The sequence below is a fragment of the Protopterus annectens genome, chromosome 2.part1 (assembly GCF_019279795.1).
Source record: "Protopterus annectens isolate FY-2018-M chromosome 2.part1, PAN1.0, whole genome shotgun sequence".
NCBI classification, from domain to species: Eukaryota; Metazoa; Chordata; order Ceratodontiformes; family Protopteridae; genus Protopterus; species Protopterus annectens.
In genome coordinates this window covers 1,648,557,422-1,648,581,186 of record NC_056729.1, presented here as the reverse complement: position 1 = coordinate 1,648,581,186, position 23,765 = coordinate 1,648,557,422, and the positions used below count along the sequence as shown (strand labels likewise).

Genomic DNA, 23,765 nt, shown 5'->3' with positions numbered 1-23,765 from the left:
TTTACTCAGTTGCCCGCTACAGCAAACGCCATGGTTCGCAGAGAGCTTACAAAGCAAAGGGATCTCTTTGCTGAAAGTATCAGTCAGGAGAAGGGTACAAAAAATTTCCACAGTACTGGATATACCATGGAACACAGTGAAGACAGTCAAAAAGTAGGAGAAAATATGGGACAAGCCACAATTCCAAACCTATGTTTGGCAGAAAAACATGTCGCATCACCAAAAGAACACCATCCCCACGGTGAAGCATGGTGGTGGCAGTATCATGCTTTGGTGTTGCTTTACTTCAGCTGGAACTAGGGCTTTAGTCAAGGTGGAGGGAATTATGAACAGTTCCAAATACCAGTCACTTTTGGCCCCAAACCTTCAGGAGTCTGCTAGAAAGCTGAAGAGGAATTTCACCTTTCAACATGACAATGACCCCAAGCATACATCCAAATCAACAAAAGAATGGCTTCACCAGAATAAAATGAAAAGTTTTGGAATGGCCCAGCCGGAGCCCACACCTAAATCCAACAGAAAATCTGTAGGGTGACCTGAAGAGGGCTGTGCATAACAGATACCCTCGCAATCTGACAGATTTGGAGTGTTTAGTAAGGATGAGTGGGCAAATATTGCCAAGTCAAGATGTGCCATGTTGACAAACTCCTACCCAAGAAGGCTGAATGCTGTAATTAAATCAAAAGGTGCTTCAACAAAATATTAGTTTAAGGGTGTGCGCACACAACAAAGTATTAGTTTAAGGGTGTGCACACTTATACAACCAGCATATTGTACATTTATTTTTTATATATTTTTTTCCCCTAACAGATGTTTGCTTTTCAATTGAATTGTACAGGCTATAGGCCACATTAAAGGTGGGAAAAAACGATTTATTGTGGTCTCTTATATCACAATAACCTGGCATTTTAATAGGGATTTGAAAACTTTTTATATCGACTGTACAGAATAGATTTTTGGAAACTGGAATGGGTACATAAAACTGATGTCATGCATTTGACTGCAGCAGTGGTATACACACGACAAAGCAGAACATGATTGCTACTTCTTTCTGCAGACTATAGCAAAATAGCAAAAACATACACTTGATGACAAAAGTGAGGAAAAGGTAAAGACCTCAGGAAAGTGTCATTTAAACTGCTGAAGTCAAACATGATTATAACAGTCTTTCAAGCTATGAAGCTACATTTATTTTTCTCAGAAGAGGATGACTCTCCAGTATAACTTCCTTTTAAGCATACACATCTTACAAAAAATTTTATGACTGCTGACATGGGAGGTTGGGGAAAGGGGAAAGAGGTTGTGCTGAATTTGTGCTTAGCTATTCTCATGCACTATAATCATTCTGAAAGCACTATCAGACTCTTACAGGGGTTGAGCCCTAAGTAACTGGGGGAAGATCACGGACACAGGGGTCGAGCCCTAAGTAACTGCGGGAAGATCACGGACACAGGGGTCGAGCCCTAAGTAACTGGGGGAAGATCACGGACACAGGGGTCGAGCCCTAAGTAACTGGGGGAAGATCACGGACACAGGGGTCGTGCCCTAAGTAACTGGGGGAAGATCACGGACACAGGGGTCGAGCCCTACGTAACTGGGGGAAGATCACGGACACAGGGGTCGAGCCCTAAGTAACTGGGGGAAGATCACAGACACAGGGGTCGAGCTCTAAGTAACTGGGGGAAGATCACGGACACAGGGGTCGAGCCCTAAGTAACTGGGGGAAGATCACGGACACAGGGGTCGAGCCCTAAGTAACTGGGGGAAGATCACGGACACAGGGGGTCGAGCCCTATCACGGACACAGGGGGTCGAGCCCTAAGTAACTGGGGGAAGATCACGGACACAGCAGTTCACCTGGAAGCAGCCATTATTTGATCCTACCATGGTGCACTCATATGTCAGTAAGCTATGGATTTCACTGACTGTACTAGAAAGACTGACTTCATTTTCCTAGAGCAAGAAAACAACCTGTAGGTCACATCACTTGAAGAATGACATTTCATAATATTTTACAATTTGCAGCCACAAGCAAAAAATTTACCACCAGTTACAATTCTGGTCAGCAAGGGAAAAAAAAGCATAAAAGCATTGCATTCGATGCTGGTATGACAACACTAAAAGTAATATTGGCAGCAGATTCTCTGTTTATACCATTTGTTAACAACATGCGAGATTACTGACCAACACAGAGCACTGATGTACCCGCCTATGACAGCAGCTTGCATTTACTCCCAAAAATCCTTTGGTAACTTCAGAATTCGGCCTGGCTGGCAATTCCTTTATGCAGCCCCAAAAGTACATTAAGTACCCAAACCGTTCATTACTAATAGTACATCTATTGTCAAACAATCAGACTTTGAATGTGAATCACAGCAACATTCTTAATTTCAGTGAAAGCAAATAATCTGTACATAAACTGTCAAGTTCAAATATTTCTTCTGGAGATTGTTCTCTAACAGTTTTTACTTGCACAGTCTCTAATTCAATGAAGAAAATATTTACATAAAAAAGTAACAGTCCCCAGCATTCACACACATTTGTGAATCCTGGTAAACTAACAAAACATATTCACTTTCACTATTCTGGCTGATATAAAAAAACTAGAAATTCTGAAAATTACTTCTCCTGCAGTCTCATGATAACGTTCTATTACCCGACAGCATAAAACACAACTTAAGCAGTACTACACATTTTACTTCAGTCATTCAGTAGTGTGAACACTCTTCAAAGCTGAAAATATTTCTTAGATCAGTATAAAAGCTCCCTCCCACACAAAGGAAGGTGAGGTAGCATCCTGGTGGTCTTTCCTCAGGTGTACTCTTCAGTGCCAGATCCTTCCTACTTGCACTTTTGCAGTACTTTATATTAACGCTCTAGTTAAGTACCATTAGCGGTTATATAGTTCTGTTCCACTTATTAACTCAGTTTTACATTCTTACAGTATCATCCAACAACATCCGCACTTAATTTCAAAGAAGCCAACCCACTTTTGGTGCTTGAAGTTAAATGATGATCAAACACCAGCTGTGTGCATCTGGGATACACTACTCCATTTAAGAAGAAATGTCCATCACAGCTCCAACGTGCCATATTTTGGACACAATGAACTGTACAGGAACCAGATGCTGGTGAATACACAAATGTCAGTTTCCAGTGAAGAACACAGTAGTGCAACAAAACATTTCATGAAGGGAACAAATGCCATTTTTAGCCCTTATTGCTCTTTATGCCATCTTACAGACCCCGAGGCATGAAGGGTTTCCTGGCTAAAAAAGACCAGGTTCTGATAGTGTGGCAAACAAGCAGGGATCACTTGTGTAAACAAGAAGAGTTAATGAATTCTTTTACCTGAGCAGCTGCCCTCTACACCACCAAAAAAACCTCTGCGTTTTCTGAATGCATGCTCGTGCATTCATATGAACGCCCATCAATGTCCAGTGCATACAAAAATATGAGCTACACTCGTGGAGAAACGACTAGGCCTCTTCACTGAACAGGCACCGTTTTGACAAGCTTATTCAAAATCTAAACATTCTAAAACCATGATCCAGCAATTGTAAATGTTACAAAAGACTATCGCCATGTCAAACAATGATGCTACTTGTCCTTTTGGTATCGAGTGGAAAATAAATTAAGCTGTTGTGCTTCTTGGGTGTAAACGAGAAAGACAAATGTGACAGCTCATAATATGTTTGGCAGCATTCTTATCTGTTCAAACAACATGGTGATAGTGCACCACAACTTGGCCTGCAAGTAATGTTTCAAGTAAGGTCAAACATTGCTGACTCTGCTTTCTGTTGATGTGATCGGGACAGCAGAGTTCATTGCAGATGATCTCTCTCTTCTGGTATACCTGGGTTTTCGCACTAAAATGAAAAAGAAACAAGTGACTTGCTAAGCACTTAGAGGAGAGTACAACTTAATGTAGAAATTCATGCTTAGAGTGTTTTTTTTTATATTAACAAAAGTTATGTCAAGCCTTACAAAAACTATCTTTTACTAACATACAAAGAATTCAAAATTAGTAAAAATACTGTTCATCATGTTTTTGATCAATCTATAACCAATATTTTTTAATGGCAGTTATACTGGATAACTCCCCTCACTAGACAAGCAGAGCAGAAGGCTCCCAGTTAGGGCAGTTGTGACCCAGAACTCTGGGAACTAAAATGAAAATTTCAAACCACAGTGAATTCTGAAATACACTTACACTTTTTCCTGCACCCCCAGATCTAGGGAGCAGTGCTCCCCACACTGATGCACTTAAAAATAGTAACTCTGACATTGTATCCTTTTATGCATTTCTCCATATTCTCAGTTCTACTTCCACTATTTTGAGGATCACAGTTATGAGCCTCAGAATTTTACCAAGTATATAAGGAAGGGATATCCAACATCCCTCATGGAGTTGGACTACTCATAGCAATCCTGCACATCACTGCTGCATATGTGGCACATGTGAATGTATCTAGAGAACAAAGGAAGGACAGATTTAATGCCTTTCAGTATGACATTTCATGTACAACACGCAGATATATGGGTGGATATGGAGGACTATAGCTCACCATGAAAGAAGTGTTGAAGCACACCATGTCATCTGGAGGGCAACACCTCCCAGTCATCAAATCCTAAACAAGGCAGAGTGCTACAACCTCAGTAACAAGGCAGGCTTAGCAGTTGTACTGATTAACCACTAGGGCCTTAAAATAATCACCCTCTTCTTTGCAAAAGACCAGATCCCAAGGCAAAGGTGCAGTTAAGGCTACAACAGTGTGCATATCTGCACCAATGACTTGCTTATAATCATCATCAAAACTGAAAACGGACAACAAATCTTTTAGATGTTAAAAGGACTACAATTTTGAGTATTATTATACAGGAAGAAGGCTCCTCTCTAAAAGGGGCAGCATATTACTGGGTGTCCAAAACTCACAATCAGTCCTAAATGTACACATTAGTGAGGTGCTCATCTTAGCAGCAGATGCAAGCGTCTACCTTGTCCTTAGTGTCCATGAGGCTGAGTGTTCTAATTTGTCAGGGTCCAGCACAGGTTGAGACTTTTTTACAGCAGCAATTTGAACCTGCTGTATGGAGATTCGGCTGCCAATCACACAAGTATCAGTCAGCCTCCAGTATTTCCATGCACATAAACCTGGCTCCAAATATATTAAAAGTCAGCTTTCACCAAAAGCATGCTTCCAGTACGTCCATAACTCAAAATGCACAAAAAACCTTATTGCATCAAAATCTCGCCAAGACTGCACGTCACTCAGGAAAAATATGCAATCAACAGAATGTGCTGGAGGGACAGGTTCATAACCCAGAGACTGCCCATGCTATGAAACAGACTTCCCATACATGTCAAACAGAGCACATCACTGGCCCTCTTCAAGAGAGATTTTGAGGACTGGATGAGAAATAAAAAATTCACCCTGGGGATCACTTCAATGGCTCTATTCGACAGTGGCACTGGGAACTAAGGTTGGGTGGCACGATGTCAGGGTAATCCTATGTACTAGGCTTCTAAATGCTCCAGGGCCATTAGCTTTGTACACACCTATGAACCGAATATTTTCGTTTGGGAATAGTACCAAATGTTTCACTAATGTACATAGCTTCAGAGATACAAGAAACCTTGTTAAAGTACACATATAAAACGTTTGTACCAGTATATCTTCAAAGTGTTAATGTAACACCACTACATTTCGTACCTGATGTGCAAATACAGGGTAAAAGCTGCCTTTGAGAGGGCAGAATTCAACATACCACTGTGGCACTCTTGTTCTTTGACTCCCCCAGATATGAATGCAACATACCATTGTTGTTCATGTGGGTGAAAATGACTTATAATGCACCCCTTTAGAGTAGAGGAAGAGAGAAGTGATGGAACTCTTGAGCAGGTCTTGAAAGATGGAAGAAACCTAGACTTGAGGAGTATCCTACCATCACCAAGAATGATACAATATTGTAGTCAGGAGACACCTGACTTGGATAATTGGCTTACTTACTGTGCCATTCTGAGTAGAGGGAAATGGAAGACCTTCCCTCCTATTTTTCAGACACCAACACTTTTGAAGTACTGATATTCTCAGCTCTAACACTGCCTTTTTTAGGCCATGCCCATCTACTTAGGCTACCAACCAGGTAAATACAGTAGTGAATCTGGGAAACATCGGTGTACTGCTGTTCAACAGCAGCAGCCCAAGTAAAACGCCCTTTCTTGAAGCCTTCTTAACTCTGGAAAATGTGGATATTTGTACTGCCACTGAAACCTCATCTTAGAGCAGTGACAACACTTCCCTCCTTAACTGACTTTCCTGCATACCACGTTTAAGCTTGCCAAGTGAAGACAGCAGTAATGCTAGTGGCGGTATGTCTGCCTGGATCTGAATCAACTACTGTAAATCCTCTATATGAACAAAGCAGAAAGCAGGCAGGAAGGAAAATCCACAACGTAAAGGTGCACAATTTATTATAGTTAAAAATATAAATAAGCATCAGCGCTTTCCTCCCTGTATCCCGAGAACTTCATCAGATAAAATACAAATTAAAACAAATTCAATTTAAATCCTCCGCTAAAACCATCAAATGACCTCCTAATGGATTCCTCATCATTACTCCCCAAGTTAAGGGGACAGAGAACATCCTTCACTAATTTACATTCCAATAACTTCAAGCACCCAATTTAATACAACCACTTGGTATACCTTATAAAAATAAATAAAAGTTCGATACAATCCTTAGACTAAATTAAAATACAAAAATATTTAATGTAGAGCATATATTTTTATTGTTATTTATGTGAACTTAAATATTGTTAATCCTAACTAATGAAACATGCAATATATGCAATATATATTAGTAATCGAGTGAAGAATGTGCACTGCTTCTTCAACTTGGGGAATAATGAGGAATCCATTGGGAGGTCATGTGATGGTCTGAATGGGCGTTTTAAATTGAATTGGTTTTAACTTGTATTTTATCTGATGAAGTTCCAGGGATACTAGCACAAGAGAGAGTTAATGCTTATAGTTTTTATTTATTTTTTTTTTTTTACTTTGTGTGCCTACACAGCGTGGATTTTCTTCCCTGCCTGCTTTGTGCTGTGTTCATATAAAGGATTTACTAGTTTTTCATTGTTTGCCTCTGTTACACCATCAACCATGGCCTAAATGACGATAACAAAGGCCTCATACTCCTTCACATCCTAATAATCAGTCAACAAAACCTCATACCACATCCTGGTCAACTACAAATCCCCATCCGTGATGCCTGAAAGTCATGAAACAACTTATTAAACTACAGCCTCCCTCCATTAATTCAAAAGTACAGTTTTGTACCTACCATAAATGTAGATGTTCGAGGATCCCCATTGCTGCAGTCCTTACTATTGGGTGTAGTCCGCCGTCCAGTCGGCCCGAATACCAGAGTATAAGGCTGACGTCGGTCAGGGCGCATTAGACTGACGTCAGTACGTCAGGGTACTAATGCGCATGACCGACATCATATCCTCAGTCTTTTCTTGCCCCAGATGTCAGAAGACCCTAAAAAGACCAGGCCCAAAATACCTGCACCAAAAATATGTACAATATATACAAGAATATATACAAAAATATCAGCATGTAACCTCACCTACACAACCACCCCTAAACACAGAGGGGAAGGAGGGAGGGTAAATTGGACTGCAGCAATGGGATCCTCGAACATCTACATTTATGGTAGGTACAAAACTGTACTATGTTCTTCGTTCCCCATTGCTGCAGTCCTTACTATTGGGTAGAATCCCAAAGCAGAGGTAAGGGAGGCTGGCAAATCAAAAAGAAGCAGGAGCTGACAACAAACCTTGCAAAACAGCTGTGGCAAAACCAGCCCTAGACTTAGAGTAGATAGGAAGGTGATAATGCTTAGAGAAGGTATGCACTGAACTCCAAGTAGCTGCTTCCAAAATATCCTTAGTTGCCACCCCCCTTAGAAATGCTGTTGAAGTGGCAGTAGCCCTAGTGGAATGAGGCCTAATCCCAGCTGGAATCTCCTTGCCATGATGGGAATAACAAAATGCAATGCAAAAGCCAATCCACCTAGAAATAGTTTGTTTTGACACAGGCTTGCCCTGTGAACTCAAAGCAAAAGAAACAAACAACTGCTGAGACTGCCTGAAATCCTTAGTCCTGCTTAAATAATAACGCAATTGCCTGTGTACATCTAAAGTGTGCAAAATCTTTTCCCCTTTATTTTGGGGGTCTGCATAAAAAGTAGGCAAATGAATAGTTTGGTTTAAAGCCACACTAGAAACCACCTTAGGCATAAAGGAAGGATTAGTACGTAATGATACCCTATCCTTATGGAAAATCAGAAAGGGCTCTACTGCCATAAGGGCCTGCAACTCAGACATCCTTCTTGCAGAAGTAATAGCCAACAGAAAAGCAGTCTTCCATGACAAGTATTTCAATTCAGCAGTAGCCGCAGGCTCAAAAGGTTGTAGAGTAAGTTTTTCCAACACAAAATTGAGATCCCAAGCAGGAGTAGGAGCTCATTGGGGGTCTTATATTCTTTGCCCCTCTAAGAAACTGCTTGAACAAAGGATGCGAAAACAATGGTGGATCACAATCATAGTGAGCTGAAATTGCTGCAGCATGAATCTTAATGGAAGAGAAGGACAAACCTTTGTCCAATAACTCAGTAAGATATTGAAGAGCCACACTCAAATTAGGCTCAGAAATCTCCAAATTCTTTGCTGTACTCCAAAATAAAAATCTCTTCCATTTTTCTGCGTACACTTTCCTTGTACTAGGTCTTCTAGCTTCCATAATCACATTTAAAACTTGCTGAGGAAGTTGAGACCTGCTGTGTCTCAACACAGAATATGCCAGGCTGTTAGATGAAGAGAGTGAAGCTTGACATTGAGCAGATGACCGTCCTTCTGAGATAACAGATGAGGAATCAGAGGTAAAGGCCATGGAGGCTTCTTTACCAGACTCCGTAGTAGTGGGTACCAGTGTTGCAGAGGCCAATCTGGAGCTATCAAAATCATCCTTGGCCTGTCTTGTCTGACCTTTAATAGTACCTTTGGAAGAAGAGGCAGAGGTGGAAAGGCATACACATGAAGGTTTTTCCAACTGAAAGACAGAGCATCCACTTTCCAAGCTGTGTGATGAAACCCCTTTGTGCAAAACTTTGGCAGCTGGTGGTTTAGTGGAGAAGCGAACAGATCTATGTCTGGTGTTCCCCATGACACTGTCAATTTCTGAAATACATGAAGATCCAGTTTCCACTCGTGGGGATCCATGATTTGTCTGCTTAACACATCTGCTAAGGAGTTCTGCGCTCCTGGCAGAAACCTTGCCTGAAGAGTAAGTTGCAAGCTTAGCGCAGTCTCCCATAAAATCATTGCTTGCCTGCATAGAGGATAAGAATGTGTTCCCCCTTGCTTGTTGATGTACCACATGACAGTTGTGTTGTCTGTTAGAATCAACACCTGCCCTGGAAGAAGTAACTCCTTGAAAGCCATTAATGCAAACTGGACTGCTAACATCTCCTTCATGTTGATATGTAGATGCTGTAGTCTGGCAGGCCACTTGTCTTGTATCCACTTTCCATTTAGATGAGCTCCCAAGCAATGTCCGAGGCATCTGTCGTTAAAATCTGACTCGCCTCTGGTGGGTCACAGAGAGTCCCTTGTTTAGGTGACATTCCTGAGCCCACCACAAAATTCTTTTGAAGGCAAGGTATTATTTGAATGACAGTGTCCAAATCCTGGCAGTGCTGTGTCCATACATTTTGAGATACCATTGTAGCTTCCTCATATGCAGTTTGGCATTGGGAAGCACCAGAATACAAGATGCCATGAACCCTAATGCTTGAAGGACTGTCCTTGCAGTCAGCACGGACTGATGAGATAGTTGATGGAAGTAAAGTGATAGACTCTTTTGTTTGTCCGGGGTTAAAAGGCCATCTGGGCTGCTGTATTCAGTCTCACACCCAGAAAGCACATGTCTTGAGAGGGTACTAGACTGGACTTTATTTCGTTCACAGAATACCCTAGGCATCTTAGCACTGCTATAACGTATTCCAGATGCTGTAGAAGGTCTTCCTTTTCTTGAGCCAGAATCAGGCAGTCGTCCAAGTAAGGATAGATTTGAATTCCTTGAAGCCTGAAGTAAGCTATCACTGGAGCCAGAACCTTTGTGAATACTCTGGGCAGTAGATAAGCCAAAGGGCAATGCAGAGAACTGATAATGAGAATTTCCAGCTCGAAACGCAGATACTTCCTGCAACTTAGCCTTATAGGCACATGAAGGTAAGCTTCCTTGAGATCTAAAGTTACCATCCAGTGATCTTTGCCCAGCAGAGGTAACAGCTGTTGTAACGTCAACATCTTGAACTTGGGAATGTCCAGATAAGTGTTGAGGAGAGATAAATCCAAAATTGGTCTCCACGTGTTCCCCTTCTTTGGTACTAGGAACAGGCGAGAATAAAATCCTAGGCCCCTTTCTGATACAGGGACTGGCTGAATGGCCCCCATCTGGAGTAACTGAGAAACTTGCTTGTGAGCCTCTTTTCTTTGTGGAGGAGGAACGTCTGGCATGCCTTTGAAAGGGGGCATTGTATGGAAATAAAATCTGTAACCGTGGTGAATGATATCCAACACCCATTTGTCTTGAGTAATTAAATCCCAATTTGCTTTGAAAAGAGACAGTCTTCCTCCCAAAGGAGCTGCCAGACGAGAATCTACTGGCAGCTGAAAAGGCAGGTCATTGGTTCTGTTTACGAAAGGACTGACCCCTGCCCTCACCAGAAGTCTGAGCAGGTGAACTCCCTGTTCTAGGCCTAAAAGAACTTTGAGCCCTGCCCCTACCACGTCTAGACCTACCCCTAGACTGGGAATCATAAGCAGGATATGTCCACCCCTTAGCAGGCCAATTTCTACTAAACTTGGTGGCTGCACCTGCAAAAATCTTTAACAGTTTGCATAGACTTAGCTTTGTCCTCCATTTTCTTTAAAACTGCTTCCACAGGTGATCCAAACAACACATCAGACTGTAAAGGAGCATCCAAAATCCTTGTCTTAACATGCTCAGCTAAATTCTGATCCCTCAACCAGGCATGCCTGCGAAGAACAGAACTAGTGGCAGCCACCCTCGAGGAGGCCTGTACAGCATCAAAACCACATTGCAAAGAATGCTTACCCACTTGTTCAGACACATGAACCAAATCCAGCAACTCTTTACACTCAATACCTTCCGCCAAAGCATCCACCTTAGATTTCAATTGTGAAAGGAGATAATTCTGATATTTTAGCATGTGAAACTGACAATTCAACGCTCTCATGGCTAGAGTGGAAGAAGTATACACTTTCTTTCCCCACCTATCCAAAGCCCTTGCCTCTATCAGTGGGAACAGGATTTTTAACCACAGAAGCCTTAACACCTTTAGGCCCCTGAGAAACAGTTTCTGGGTCCGCCCTAGGACTTTTAAACAAATACTTATGAGCTTCGGGCACCCTATAATACCTATCAGGTTTAACAGGAGCAGGAGGCAAAGAATCAGGGTTCAGGGAAGCCTCTGCAAAAACATCTTCCACCACATTCAACACAGGAGGAATAGCTAAGGGCCTATGCTGGGGTAAAAACAAGAATTCCCTAAGCCTTTTCCTGGAATCAGAGTAATCCTGGCCTTCCCATTTAAAGTGCTCCCTCATGGAATGCAGAGTCTCTGAAAATGAGAAATCCTCAGGAGGAGAAGCTGTAGGAGTGGAATCATCCACATCAGAATCAGAATAAGTAGGATACTCCTGCAAGTCTTCCGCAGAAGACTCTGAAGCCTCTGAACAGTGTTCAAAACTATCAAACTCCGGTTCTACCCTAGGCCTCTTATCAGGAGGGGGCATAGAACCTCTAATCATAGTAATCAAATCTTCTGCCATTTTAAGCATATGTTTCTTAGGTACAGAACCCGAAATGCTAGGAGAAGCCCCCACTGAAGCTGAACTTGGCCTACCTCTCAAAGAAGTTTTGGCAACAGAAGGAGAGGCTCTAACTACCTTGGGAAGAGAGGGAAGAACAGTTACCTGAGAAGCCCCCTCAGCCTGGCCTACCTCCTGAGAAGGCACATCCTGTAACAGTAAAGTTTCTGCCTGAGACTCCATGGAAACTCCTGGCAAAACCTCTGGCTCCACTGAGCCTTCTAAAGAACCGACGTCCGGGACTGCCGGTTCATCAACCCTAGGCTTCGCTGTTTTGTCCTTGCGCTTCTTGGAAGCGGGCCGGAGCATCCGGCGGCATTTTATAATTGCAACGCTTCCCAAACACTAACCTGGCACAGTCTAACCTCCTCTTAATAGTGCGTTTGTTAAACCTAGCACAAGAGCGGCAACCAACAACGTCGTGCTCAGGCCCTAAACAAGGTATACACAAGGTATGGTAATCCCTATGAGGTATCTGTTTCCCACAAGAAATACAGTTATTCACTTTTTCTGACATCCGGTTAAATACTGAGGCAAGAAAAACCAAAATGTTCCCCAACGGGTACTTAGCCAACTCTGTTTCGGTCTGAAACTCCGGTTTCGGAAATATTTCAGAACGCCAACCTGCACTCGCAAAACTGCTTCTGCATCGGACCATGCGGCAAAAAAGACTGGGGATATGACGTCGGTCATGCGCATTAGTACCCTGACGTACTGGCGTCAGTCTAATGCGCCCTGACCGACGTCAGCCTTATACTCTGGTATTCGGGCCGACTGGACGGCGGACTACACCCAATAGTAAGGACTGCAGCAATGGGGAACGAAGAACATCTTCATCTTTCTATGGGATGTTAAGTGCCCCTACATAAATTAGCACAACTATACCCCCTACAAATATGAGCAGTGGGGATCTGAATTTATAAATACAAACTCCTTTGCTTGTATAGTAATCTCCCCACTACAGGGAAGAATATAATCTGATCCTGTCCTAACCAATACAGCCCTAACCTGCTCCTCACCCAACGTCCTACCCTCACTGGTCAAAGCTGATGTTTTATATACCAAATATTCCCAGTATAGGTCACGGACAAATTTCTCCAAGGCCAGTATATTTACACTAGACGAGTTGACAGAGGTTCACAGTAACCCCCAACCCTTGGATAACGTTATACGAAATCCTTTGATAACCTTAAAGCAAACATCACTAAACATACACAATGTTAATACTCACATTCCAAATGTTGGAAAGACTCAATATAAAGCTTAGAGTTTAATAGTCTTTATTCTCAGATTGGAGCTATAAAGATTGAATTAAAACAGAATATTTGAACCACATCCACATTTTATCTCGAACAATATTTTTTAAAAATAAAAGAATAAAACATGGCACAGCAAGATGCATGTTTTTTAACGGAATGTCTGAAGCCTTGTGGTATTACAGTATGCTGAAAGATATGGGAGGTATGTTAAGTACAGCAATATAAGGAAATATGGGTTTTAATAGTTGGTTATAATCCACTACTTCAAAAAACATGCAAGAATTTCCTATAATACAATTTCACATCACTTCTTCGCTTCAAAGGCAAAGCAGCAGCTGCCGAATCTTACAGGTTCATAGTATGTACTAGGCTAAGTCTGAGGACTCATTACATTCAAGTGATACCTCCAGGTGCATCTGCAGTACACCTCTAGGTGTCAAATATTGCTTGTTCATATTTGCATTAATTATTGCAAAACCATGCTATGCACAAGGTTTTAAAAGGTTTCATCTTAACTCTTACACAATGGCAAACTCAACTGCATTAATATTAAACCTCTGTCTAGTGCAGGTACATATATATTAATTGTTGCTTTTATGATATCAATTTAAATGGATATAATTTTCACATTTTTCTAAATATCTCAAAACCCAAGTAACAGACAGAACTCCTTAGCCTCATATGAACTCACTCAACTAGATGAATAAAATGCTGCTGACAGTATGTGTGCATCTTGAGTGGTTGCTGAGATATTGTAAGTTGTTTACAAAATAATACAAATGCAAAAGTTAGTGTTTACTGTGACAATTTGATTTAAGACCTAGAACCTAAAGAGTACTAGCACTATAAAAATAGTCTGTGCTGAAGAGTTTGTCATTTATACTTCTTTCATAAAAACACACTATGATTCCAGAGATATGAACATTTGTTTCAAATGTGAGGACATAATCTGAATCTATCAAAAGGCTTAGGCTCCGCCCATTGGAAGTTACAGTGCAAACTTGCCGAGCGCCTTTGGAGTGAATGAGTTAAGAAGCCTAGTCTTCTTGTATTCCCATAGTAGTTTTCTGTCCCTTGTGTTTTGTGTAGTAATACAGAGGTGGACAGAACAAGGATATGTTGGCATATTTACTTCTTGTCCCCATCTCTAATGGACATGGGTGCAAACAAAGGAAGGTGAATTGGCGGTTTCACATCCATTCTTATAAACCACATCTGAATAGAGTTAAGTACTTTGCTTTAAGTGGTGTGAAAGACTGTTCTAAATGAGCGGTATTCTCGGATACATACCTATCCCTCCAACGTGTCTTATTTATGCTGCAAGAGAATTCCTTGACTAGGTATTCATGCATAAAGCACTTTTAATTGCCAACATTAGAAAATAAAAATCTAACCTTTTTATGCACAAACATCATTTAGGTTGGAAATCAAATGTGATGTATGTTTTTATTAGATTTTACTCTGAAGTCGTAAGCTAATGCTTTGCAAAAGTTGTAGTTTGACAGCTTCTAATAGCCAGTCTTACCCAAATATAACATGGCCTACTGATATCTCCATTACTGCTTCCAAATAATCATTTAAAATGTTCATGAAAATACACCAGGATACTCAGCCCTATACAGTAAATCACAAGAAACTATTACAATATAACAACTAGACCCAAACAACCTCAAATACTTGCACATCTGCCTGAACAAGTAAAGCAGGGTTTTTTTTTGCCAAAATACTTACAAATCAATTACAGAAAACAATGTTTTTTTCTTAGAATTAGATTACCCATTATAGGATTCACATAAAACTCTCGGCCCAAAAAAAATAGCAAAAAGTTGAAGATTTACAAGGCTATACAGACCAAACCAAGGTAATATTAATATAGGACCTCATTGCTAAAACAATTCAACATACTCTAGCAAACTAGGAGCTAAATAATGCATTTGTATGGTGATTTTAGATATAAACACACATACTTACTTCTGTAATGTGTGACACTGCATATGAGCTTAAAGGGAGAAGGCTTACAGTACACTGGTGTGCACAGTACTTAACATAAAAGTAGCATTTCAAGGAGAGGTCACTATATTGATAAATCTTTGGGTCTGCTTGTTTTATGTGGTTAACTTTCCCAGCCAGAATTTCCATCAGCTGTGCACATATCCCTCTGTAAACCTGTACTGGTTTTGCTCCAGCATTGTGTGAAATCATGGCCAGTCAGCGAGGCACTCCTATATAGTCAGAATTTGTAAAAGCCTCAATGTGATCATTCTGACCCTGATAGCAACTTATGACCAGTAAATCTTTGTCCTTTGTAACAGAACTTATTACTGTAATAAAATAAATCTTGCTGTATAACAAAATAGTTATTAAAAAATACATACAGCATTTTTAGGGGATAGAGAAAGGGTTTATTATAAATATAAGATTAGATCTTTCACTAAGAAACATACTAAGCAACTTGCACACAACTGTACTATCTTCTTTGGAGGGTCACTAACAATATTTTGTTACATTGCCAATCAGTATTAGTATATGCATATGGGTGAACAGTTGCAGAAGCTTCTTGTAGTCCTGCCATATCAAAACCTGTGCTCACGTTTGACCATGCTTTTTGGTACAGGTGTCGACCATACTCCATATGGCAGCTTCTAAAAATCTCATTAAAAACATTTATGAAATATGCCAGTGTGTCGATGTCCTGGTGAAGTGTGTGCTTACTGTGCCTTGTAGAGATTTACTGTTCTTGTTGCAGCAAAATACAGTGGGCAACCCATTTAGACAGTCTACATACTGACCAGAAGACCTTCTTTGTCTTTCTGGACTGAAAAGTTAATTGATATTTTTTTCTAAATTCATTTTTTCTCTAGTATAATATAGGAGAAACATGCACATCCAGAAAATGCAATATTTGTTCTGGCAGTTTGGGTAAATGACTGAGCGAGAGTGACTGCTAAAACATCAAAGCACACAGGATGATTTTGTCATCCAGATCCGACAGCTAGGGAGGACATGGTTGACAGATCACGCTGCTTTGCCAGGGATGGTCTGCACTTATCCCTTCTAGGCTTTCGGATACTGGCAAAGACCTTTTCCACCACCAAAGTGCCTTTTGTAGGTAAGGCACAACTGATAAACCTACAGACTTAACTGAAATTATGAATGAATATCTGAAGGTGGTACTAGAAGTCTTAACAAAAAACTCCACTCCCTGGAGAGTGTAGACATCTGTGCAGTAACAGAGACATGGTTTAAAGTCGCTGAGAATACCCCAACAGTGCAAGGTTATAATGCCTTTCACACCTTGAGACCAGCTACTGCACAGGAGGGAACTAAAGGAGGAGTCTCAGTTTATATTAAAAACGATCTCTTATCCAGAATAGATAACGTGCATGACCTACTAGAAGTCAAACAAGTGCAACTCATACAGAGTGTCGTACCATAGCCTTGCAACCTATAGGTCCCCCCTTCCATGTCCCAGGGAACCCATACTACCTGTCTCAATGTACTAGAGTCCCTCATCGTTCAACCCAATACAATATTCATGAATGATCTGAAAAACCCCTCTATGGACTGGGAATCATATATCACTTCTGAGACGCCTGTGCCCTGGCGCAGTAATCAAGGAGCCTCAATCCTCACCACTAATATCAGAGAGGCCTTCTCATATATGAAGGAAAGGATAACAAATACACACAGTAAAGTGCAGTTTCCCTTAAGAGGACACAGACATCCATCCAAACCCTGGTCCTCCCAAATCCAACCCAACCACAAACCTTAGTCCAAGCAACCCCCCCACAACTCAACTCCTAGCTAACAAGAAAACAGACCTACAAGAAAACAGACCTACTTATAATGTCCCAAAACATCAGAAGCATGTGCAATAAAATCCAAGAACTACATGCCAGCATAAGCATATATTCCCCAGATATTCTCTTCCTAACCGAAACCTGGCTCAAACCTCACATCAAAAGTGAGGAAATACTTTCACCTGAATACAACATCCTTCGCATAGACAGATTGTCCAAAAAAGGAGGTGGTGTAGCATGGATATTTAAACACCACCTCAATATTCAACTCCTGAACTCATCTGCCCCTCACCACAACAATGAAGAAATCCTTTATGCCAATCTCAAATTAAACCCAAACAAAACAATAAATCAATCATAGGATGCTATTTCCCACCAGGGCAAAATATTACACTCCTAGAAAATCTCCTGAACTGGGCTACTCTAGCTCTACCCCAGGAAACCATCATTCTTGGCGACTTTAACATCAACTGGCTATCCTGTAATAACAATTTCCCAACCATTCACCTTAATCTCCATGGGTTCACTTAACTCATCCAATCCCCTACCCAAAATCAACAAAAACCCTAACAATCATACCTTACTTGACTGGATCCTAGTCAACAAAGCCCCTCACTCTTACCTAGCAGGCTGCTTACTTGACAGTCTTAGTGACCACTCCCCCACTTTCCTAATTCAGCACCACACAGTCTCAAGCCCATTATCCACAGGCAAATATGAAGTACAACTTCAACCCCAACTTCATCTCCTCCCTGCAAACAATTAACTGGCCACCACTAAAATACCTCAACCTAGATGAGGCTTGTCCACTTCAACAGTACCTTCCTCTCCATCCAAAACACCCATGCTCCTGTAAGAAATGCCAAAGTCAGGTCCAGGCGTGCCCCATGGTCACAAAAGACCACCAGAACCCTAATGAAATCCAGAGATAAGGCCTGGGAGCACTGGTGACTAAAAAAATAACTCAGAAAGGCAATCATTCCTTGAACTGCACAATAAAGCCAAAAAGCATAATAAAATTAAATTAGACAAGTTCTTCTACTATAAATCCACCCTAAACTCTACCAACCACAACCCTATGCAATTCTGGTCCACTATTAAAACTATCTTCTACCCAGGGAAGGTTGATACCCCCCAGACATCCATTTTTCCCCCTCCTCCAGCAGTACAACTGAATCCTTCAACAAAATCACTGAAACTAACATCTCTAAACAAACACTTCCCTACAACAGCCCCCCAACTCCTAACCCTAACCCCCCACTCCTCTTTTCTTCTTCACCTCAGTACCTACTGCCAACATAAAAAACTATTGTCAAAACATAAACCCACCAAACTTGCAGGTGACAATCTTCCCCCTGAATACTTGAAAACTGCAACTGATACACTAGCCTACACAATTTCAATTCTAATCAACCACTCCATAACAGAAGGCTAGGTTTCCTCGATATGGAAAATATCACACATCATTCCCCCACCACAAAGGCACCACCTCCACCAACCTCTCCAATTACCGCCCCATTGCTATCCTCTCCCCTCTCCAAGATACTTGAAAAAATGTATCAACACACAGGTCTCCAACTACCTCTTAGCTAATAATCTCCTCTCCAAAAACCAACATGGTTTCAGGCCATATCACAGCACTACCTTCGCTCTGCTCTCCTTCACCAACACTATACTTCATCACAAAAACAATGGCCTCTTCTCTACTGCCGTATTTCTAGATCTCTCAAAGGCCTTTGACATGGTATCTCATGAGCTACTACTATCTACTCTTCCCAACCTCTCCTTCTCACAATCAGCCTGCAACTGGTTCCACAGCTATCTACACAGATGCCAGCAATCTGGGACGATAACCTACCACCTTGCCTCCCAGTTACTCAGAGTTCCCCAAGGGTCTATCCGTGGCCCTCTGCTATTCTCACTTTTCACTAATACCCTGCATACTGCCACCACACAAGCATCTCCTATACAGTACGCAGATTACTCTACTCTCATCTGCTCTGCCCCCAATCTACCAGAGCTACAACAAATCACACCGGGATCATTCTCTTCTGTAGAAAGCTGGCTATCCAATGCTCAGCTCCTACTCAACCCAAGACAGACAAACCTTCTCCTGTTCCAACATTCCAAAGCCACCCAACCCCCCCCCTTTCAACATGCTCACCAAAGACAATACCATTATCTCTCCATCAGAACACACAAAATTATTCAGTGTGGAAATAAACAAACTTGGATTTGACACCCACATATCTCTCACAATAAAAAAAAGTTCACAAGAAACTTGGTGCATTATATCGAAGCGATTTCTAACAAAGGTGGCTAGAATCACCATAGCCAATTCCCAGCTAATCTCCACCCTACTCTATGCACCCCCCATACTTACCAACCTTAAGCAGACAGACCTACATAAGCTGGATGCTTGTTACAACAAAATTGCTAAATTTGCCACTGGAAACTCCTACGGCAGCCATCATTGCATCTCCCTTAAAGAACTCATCTGGCTAGAACTACCACAACTCCTTCACTTTAAATCAACTCACCCTCAAACTTATTAACCACTCCCTTAACATCCCTTCCCTTCAAACCCTTCTCCAACCCAATCACTCCACTAGGCCCCTAAGATCAAGCAATAAAAATCAACTCACTGTTATCACACCCAAAAACTCAGCAGGAAAAGCCATATTTTCATGTACCATATCTAAACTTTGGAACAATCTTCCACCCTCTGTAACTTCTCTACCTTCCAGCAGCCTTTTCAAGACTGCGCTCAAATTCCACTTAAATTTGCACTGGCTTTGTCCTTGTTCTAATCCAGACCAACACCCCCACCCTTAACCCCCACACCTAGATTCTTAACCCAACTATACTACCACCACTAACCACAGTCAGAATTAGCTAGTTGTCTTTACATACTTTATAATATTAGTAACAAAGTTGTCAGACAAGATTTTAAACAAGAAACTACCTTAACTTGCGACATTTACTGTATATACTGTTGATAATCAAAATCCTACTATTCTACTACAGCCAACAACCTATAATGTTATTTACTATTGCTGTAACTTTGTATCTCTATCATGTACATGATGTGGAGCTTTTCTTCCAGGGCATCCGCTGAAGGACCTGCGTCGGAATTTCCTGGTAAACAAATGTACATAAATGAAACTTACCACTCCCCACTCTATGTCCTAGGTAGGAGACCTCTGCCATACCCACCTGACATTTGCTCGGCTTAAAGGTCAACCCTGCCCTCTGTAGTCTGCCCAACACCTCGCTGACATGCTGAAGGTGCTCTGACCAGGAATGGGTGTAGATGGCAATATCATCTAGGTAAGCAAGGGCATACCCTCCTACTCCTGCCAGGATATGATCTACCAGCCTCTGGAAAGATGCTGGGGCATTCTTCATCCCAAAGGGCATCTTTGTGAACTCATACAAGCCAAAAGGAGTCACAAAGGCTGACTTCTGACTAGCACTGGGAATCAAGGGCACCTGCCAGTAACCCTTGGTATGATCGCAGCTGCTCTAGGGCCTCATCTGTCCTAGGCATGGGGTAAGCATACGACTGTGTGACTAATTTCCTGTAGTCCACTCGGAACCTGGTGCTGCCATTCTTCTTCGGCACCAGCACCACTGGGGAGGCCCAGGGACTGTTGGACTCTTGAATCACCCCCTAGTTCCAACATATCCTGTACTTCCTCAGAGTCTGACTCTCTCAGGCACTCTATAAGGGGCCTGCCTAATGCCTTTGGGGTCTTGTACCCACCTTGTGCTGCCCCCGGTGGGTGCACCCTGGTTTCCCAGTGAGTATGTCCCCAAATTCCTGCAAAACTGCTTGGATTTCTCAAGCCTGGGTAGGAGATAGCTGCTGGCGCATTGCTACCCTTTCCACGGATGTGTCAGCCAGAGCCTCACTGAGGAGATCAGTCCCCAGATCTCCCTCATACTCCTCCTGCAATCCACTACAAATGCTCAGCACAGGGGCCTCCCTATCATGGTAAGGTTTCATCATGTTAACATGGTACAATTTGTGCCCCTGCCTTCTGTATAGGTGTTCCACCATGTAGTTAACATCACTTGCCTTTCTTACCACCTTGTAGGGTCCCTCCCAAGCTGCTTGCAGCTTGTTGTGTTTGACAGGAATGAGAACCATTACCTGCTGCCCCACAGCGTACTCTCTAGCTTTAGCATTCCTGTCATACCACACCTTTTTCTGTTGTTGGGCTTCTGCCAGGTTTTCCTGGGCCGAGCCCATGAATTCCCCTAGGCCTTGTCCTGAGGTTTAGGACGCATGCCACAACAGACTCCTTGTCAGACTCACACTCACCTTCCCACTCATCTCGAATTAAATCTAGAGGTCCCCTCTCCCTATGCCCATACAGCACCTCAAAGGGTGAAAAAAACTGTTGATTCCTGGGGAACCTTTCTGTAAGCAAACACTCCCTCTTAAACTGATCTGTAAATGTCCGTAGCATGGACTTGATTGTAGAGTTCAACCTCTCAAGACCATTAGTCTGAGGTTGGTAGGGGGTGGTCTTCATGTGCTTCACCCCAAAGGACTTCCACAGACAACCCAGCAGGTCTGACATGAAAATGGCACCCCTGTCAGTCAGTATTTCTTTTGGGAAACCTACCCAGCTGAAAACCTCTAACAAAGCATTTGCCACCTTCTCTGTCTCAATGGAGGACAAAGCCACTGCCTAAGGGTATCATGTAGCATAATCCACTACCACTAGGATATTCTTTTTCCCTGTGGAACTTGGGGTACTCGGAGGACCCACAAAATCCACAGCTTCCCAATGAAATGGCTCCTCAATCACAGGCAAAGGAGCTCTCATCTTGTCTACTGCCTTGCCTACCTTTTGGCACTGCTCACAGGTCCTGCTACCCTGTTACATCTCTGGAAATTCCAGTCCAATAGAAGTTCTGCATAATATGCCTCTTTGTACAATTTATGCCCATATGACCTGCAAATGGAATTTCGTGGGCTATGGCTAGAAGCGCCAGATGGAAGGCACTATCAACTGCTGTACTCTCTCACCTTCTAGCCCTCCTTCAGGGTCTACTCTGTATATTAACCCTTTGTCCCAGTACACAGATTACCCCTTTCCTTGAGAATCTGGTGCCTCCCTAGCTAACAGCCTCAGGCCTTGTAATGTAGGGTCTGAGAGCTGAGCCTGTCTCAACTCTCTCCTTGTAACCGTTCCCAGTGCCCCTTCTGCAGGAAGTCTGGCATCCGATGACAGTGGTGCCTGTCAGCCTGGGTACTACTACTCACCTCTACCTTTGCAGTCACTCTGTCCAAGGGACCATCAGTACCCCCAAGCAGCTGTGGCTCACCTTCTGTCTCACTGCTACAGGATAGCTCCCCCCCTGAAGTGACCACCTCACCAGTCCTGGCTGCAAGTATGCAGTCTATATGAGTCTCCCCCAGGCTACCAAACTTACATGCTTGTCTCCAAGCCTGACTGCGTGCAACTGCATAAGCACATGGTACTGCCTCATCCAAATCCTTCCCTATCAGGACATCTTCAGGATAGTTTGGTACCCCTGTTGTCCCAAGACAATCTACTATGGCATTTTGTCTTTCCCACTTACCGGCTCCCTCACCCTTTGTTCCCCACTTTGCCTCTGTGGACACCTGTATGCCACATGGCCCCACTGGTTGCATTCAAAACATTTAACCCTAGCTCCTGGATGTGTACTTGGACTAGTGGCTTCCCCTGCTACTGGCAGATTCTGTTGGGGCAGTCTGTGTTGACCACCATGGGTTCCTTTAGACCCATGAGCAGTACTGGGGGTCCCTTTCTGGTGCAGGGCTGCCCTGCTTGCCAGGTATAGGTCTACCTTCTTTCCCCAACTCATCTAAAGTAGCACATTGTCTATCAGCTAACCAAATCCTCATTCCCTCAAGCAAAGTGCTTAGGGCTTTTTTCCCCAACTAAAAGGTCTGCCAGCCCTTCAAAAGTGGTGACCTGACATCTACTCACCCACCTATGGAAATAAGTGCTCAGTTCAGCAACATATTCACACACACTTTTATCTGCCTTGCGTCTATCCTCACGAAACTTTTTCCTATATATTTTAGGCGTTAGCTTAAACAATTCTAACAAATGCTTTTTAACAGTATAATCAAAACATGAAGACATTTTAGACACTACAGTTACAGCTTTACCATGGAGTAAGGGGGTCAGGAACTGTACCCAGAGCCTTTGGTCAAACCATACTGTTTACATACTCTCTCAAACATATGGATGAAACTATCAAAAGTATCCCCCTCTTTAAACTGTGGAAGAAATTTACTGAACTGTTGTGCTTCTGGGGTCCAGTTACTCCCTTCCCCATTACCTCCATGACTCTGGCAAAGAGTCAGCATCTCCTTCTCATGCTGCCTCTGCCTCTCCTTTTCCTCAGCTTCTAGGCATAGCATTTTCTCATTCTCCTCAGTCTCTAGACGCCTCAGTCTCTCAGTTGTTTATTTCCACACGCCTGGCCTCCAACTCAAGTTTCTTTAGCTCCAGATTGATTTTTAAGTCCTCTGCAGAAAGGTCGAGCTGTCCATTCTCCAAGGGTATTATATCTCCACTGCCAATCTGACTGTCCTCCTGGTTACTGTTTTCTGATGCAGCTGTAACCAAGGCTGCAGGTCTGCCTTAGTCAGGTCTCCATGCACCAGTCCCCTAGCCTGGCACATCATCAGCTGGCTCCTTGTCAGCTTTCCATACTCCTCTGCTGACATGC

The 23,765-nt window shown here is 42.5% G+C and overlaps 1 protein-coding gene across 3 annotated transcripts in view; it reads right to left on the bottom strand.

The window, feature by feature from the left end:
• Positions 1-837: 837 nt before the first annotated feature.
• The window catches only part of CCHR2.PART1H1orf159 (chromosome chr2.part1 C1orf159 homolog), a 603,467-nt gene continuing 580,539 nt past the window's right edge, over positions 838-23,765 (bottom strand). For all 3 annotated transcript variants that reach the window (XM_044063076.1, XM_044063078.1, XM_044063077.1), the window contains one exon: positions 838-3,869. In XM_044063076.1, coding sequence (XP_043919011.1) covers positions 3,775-3,869 — 95 coding nt within the window. In that variant the 3' untranslated portion in view covers positions 838-3,774. The remainder of the gene's footprint in view (positions 3,870-23,765) is intronic.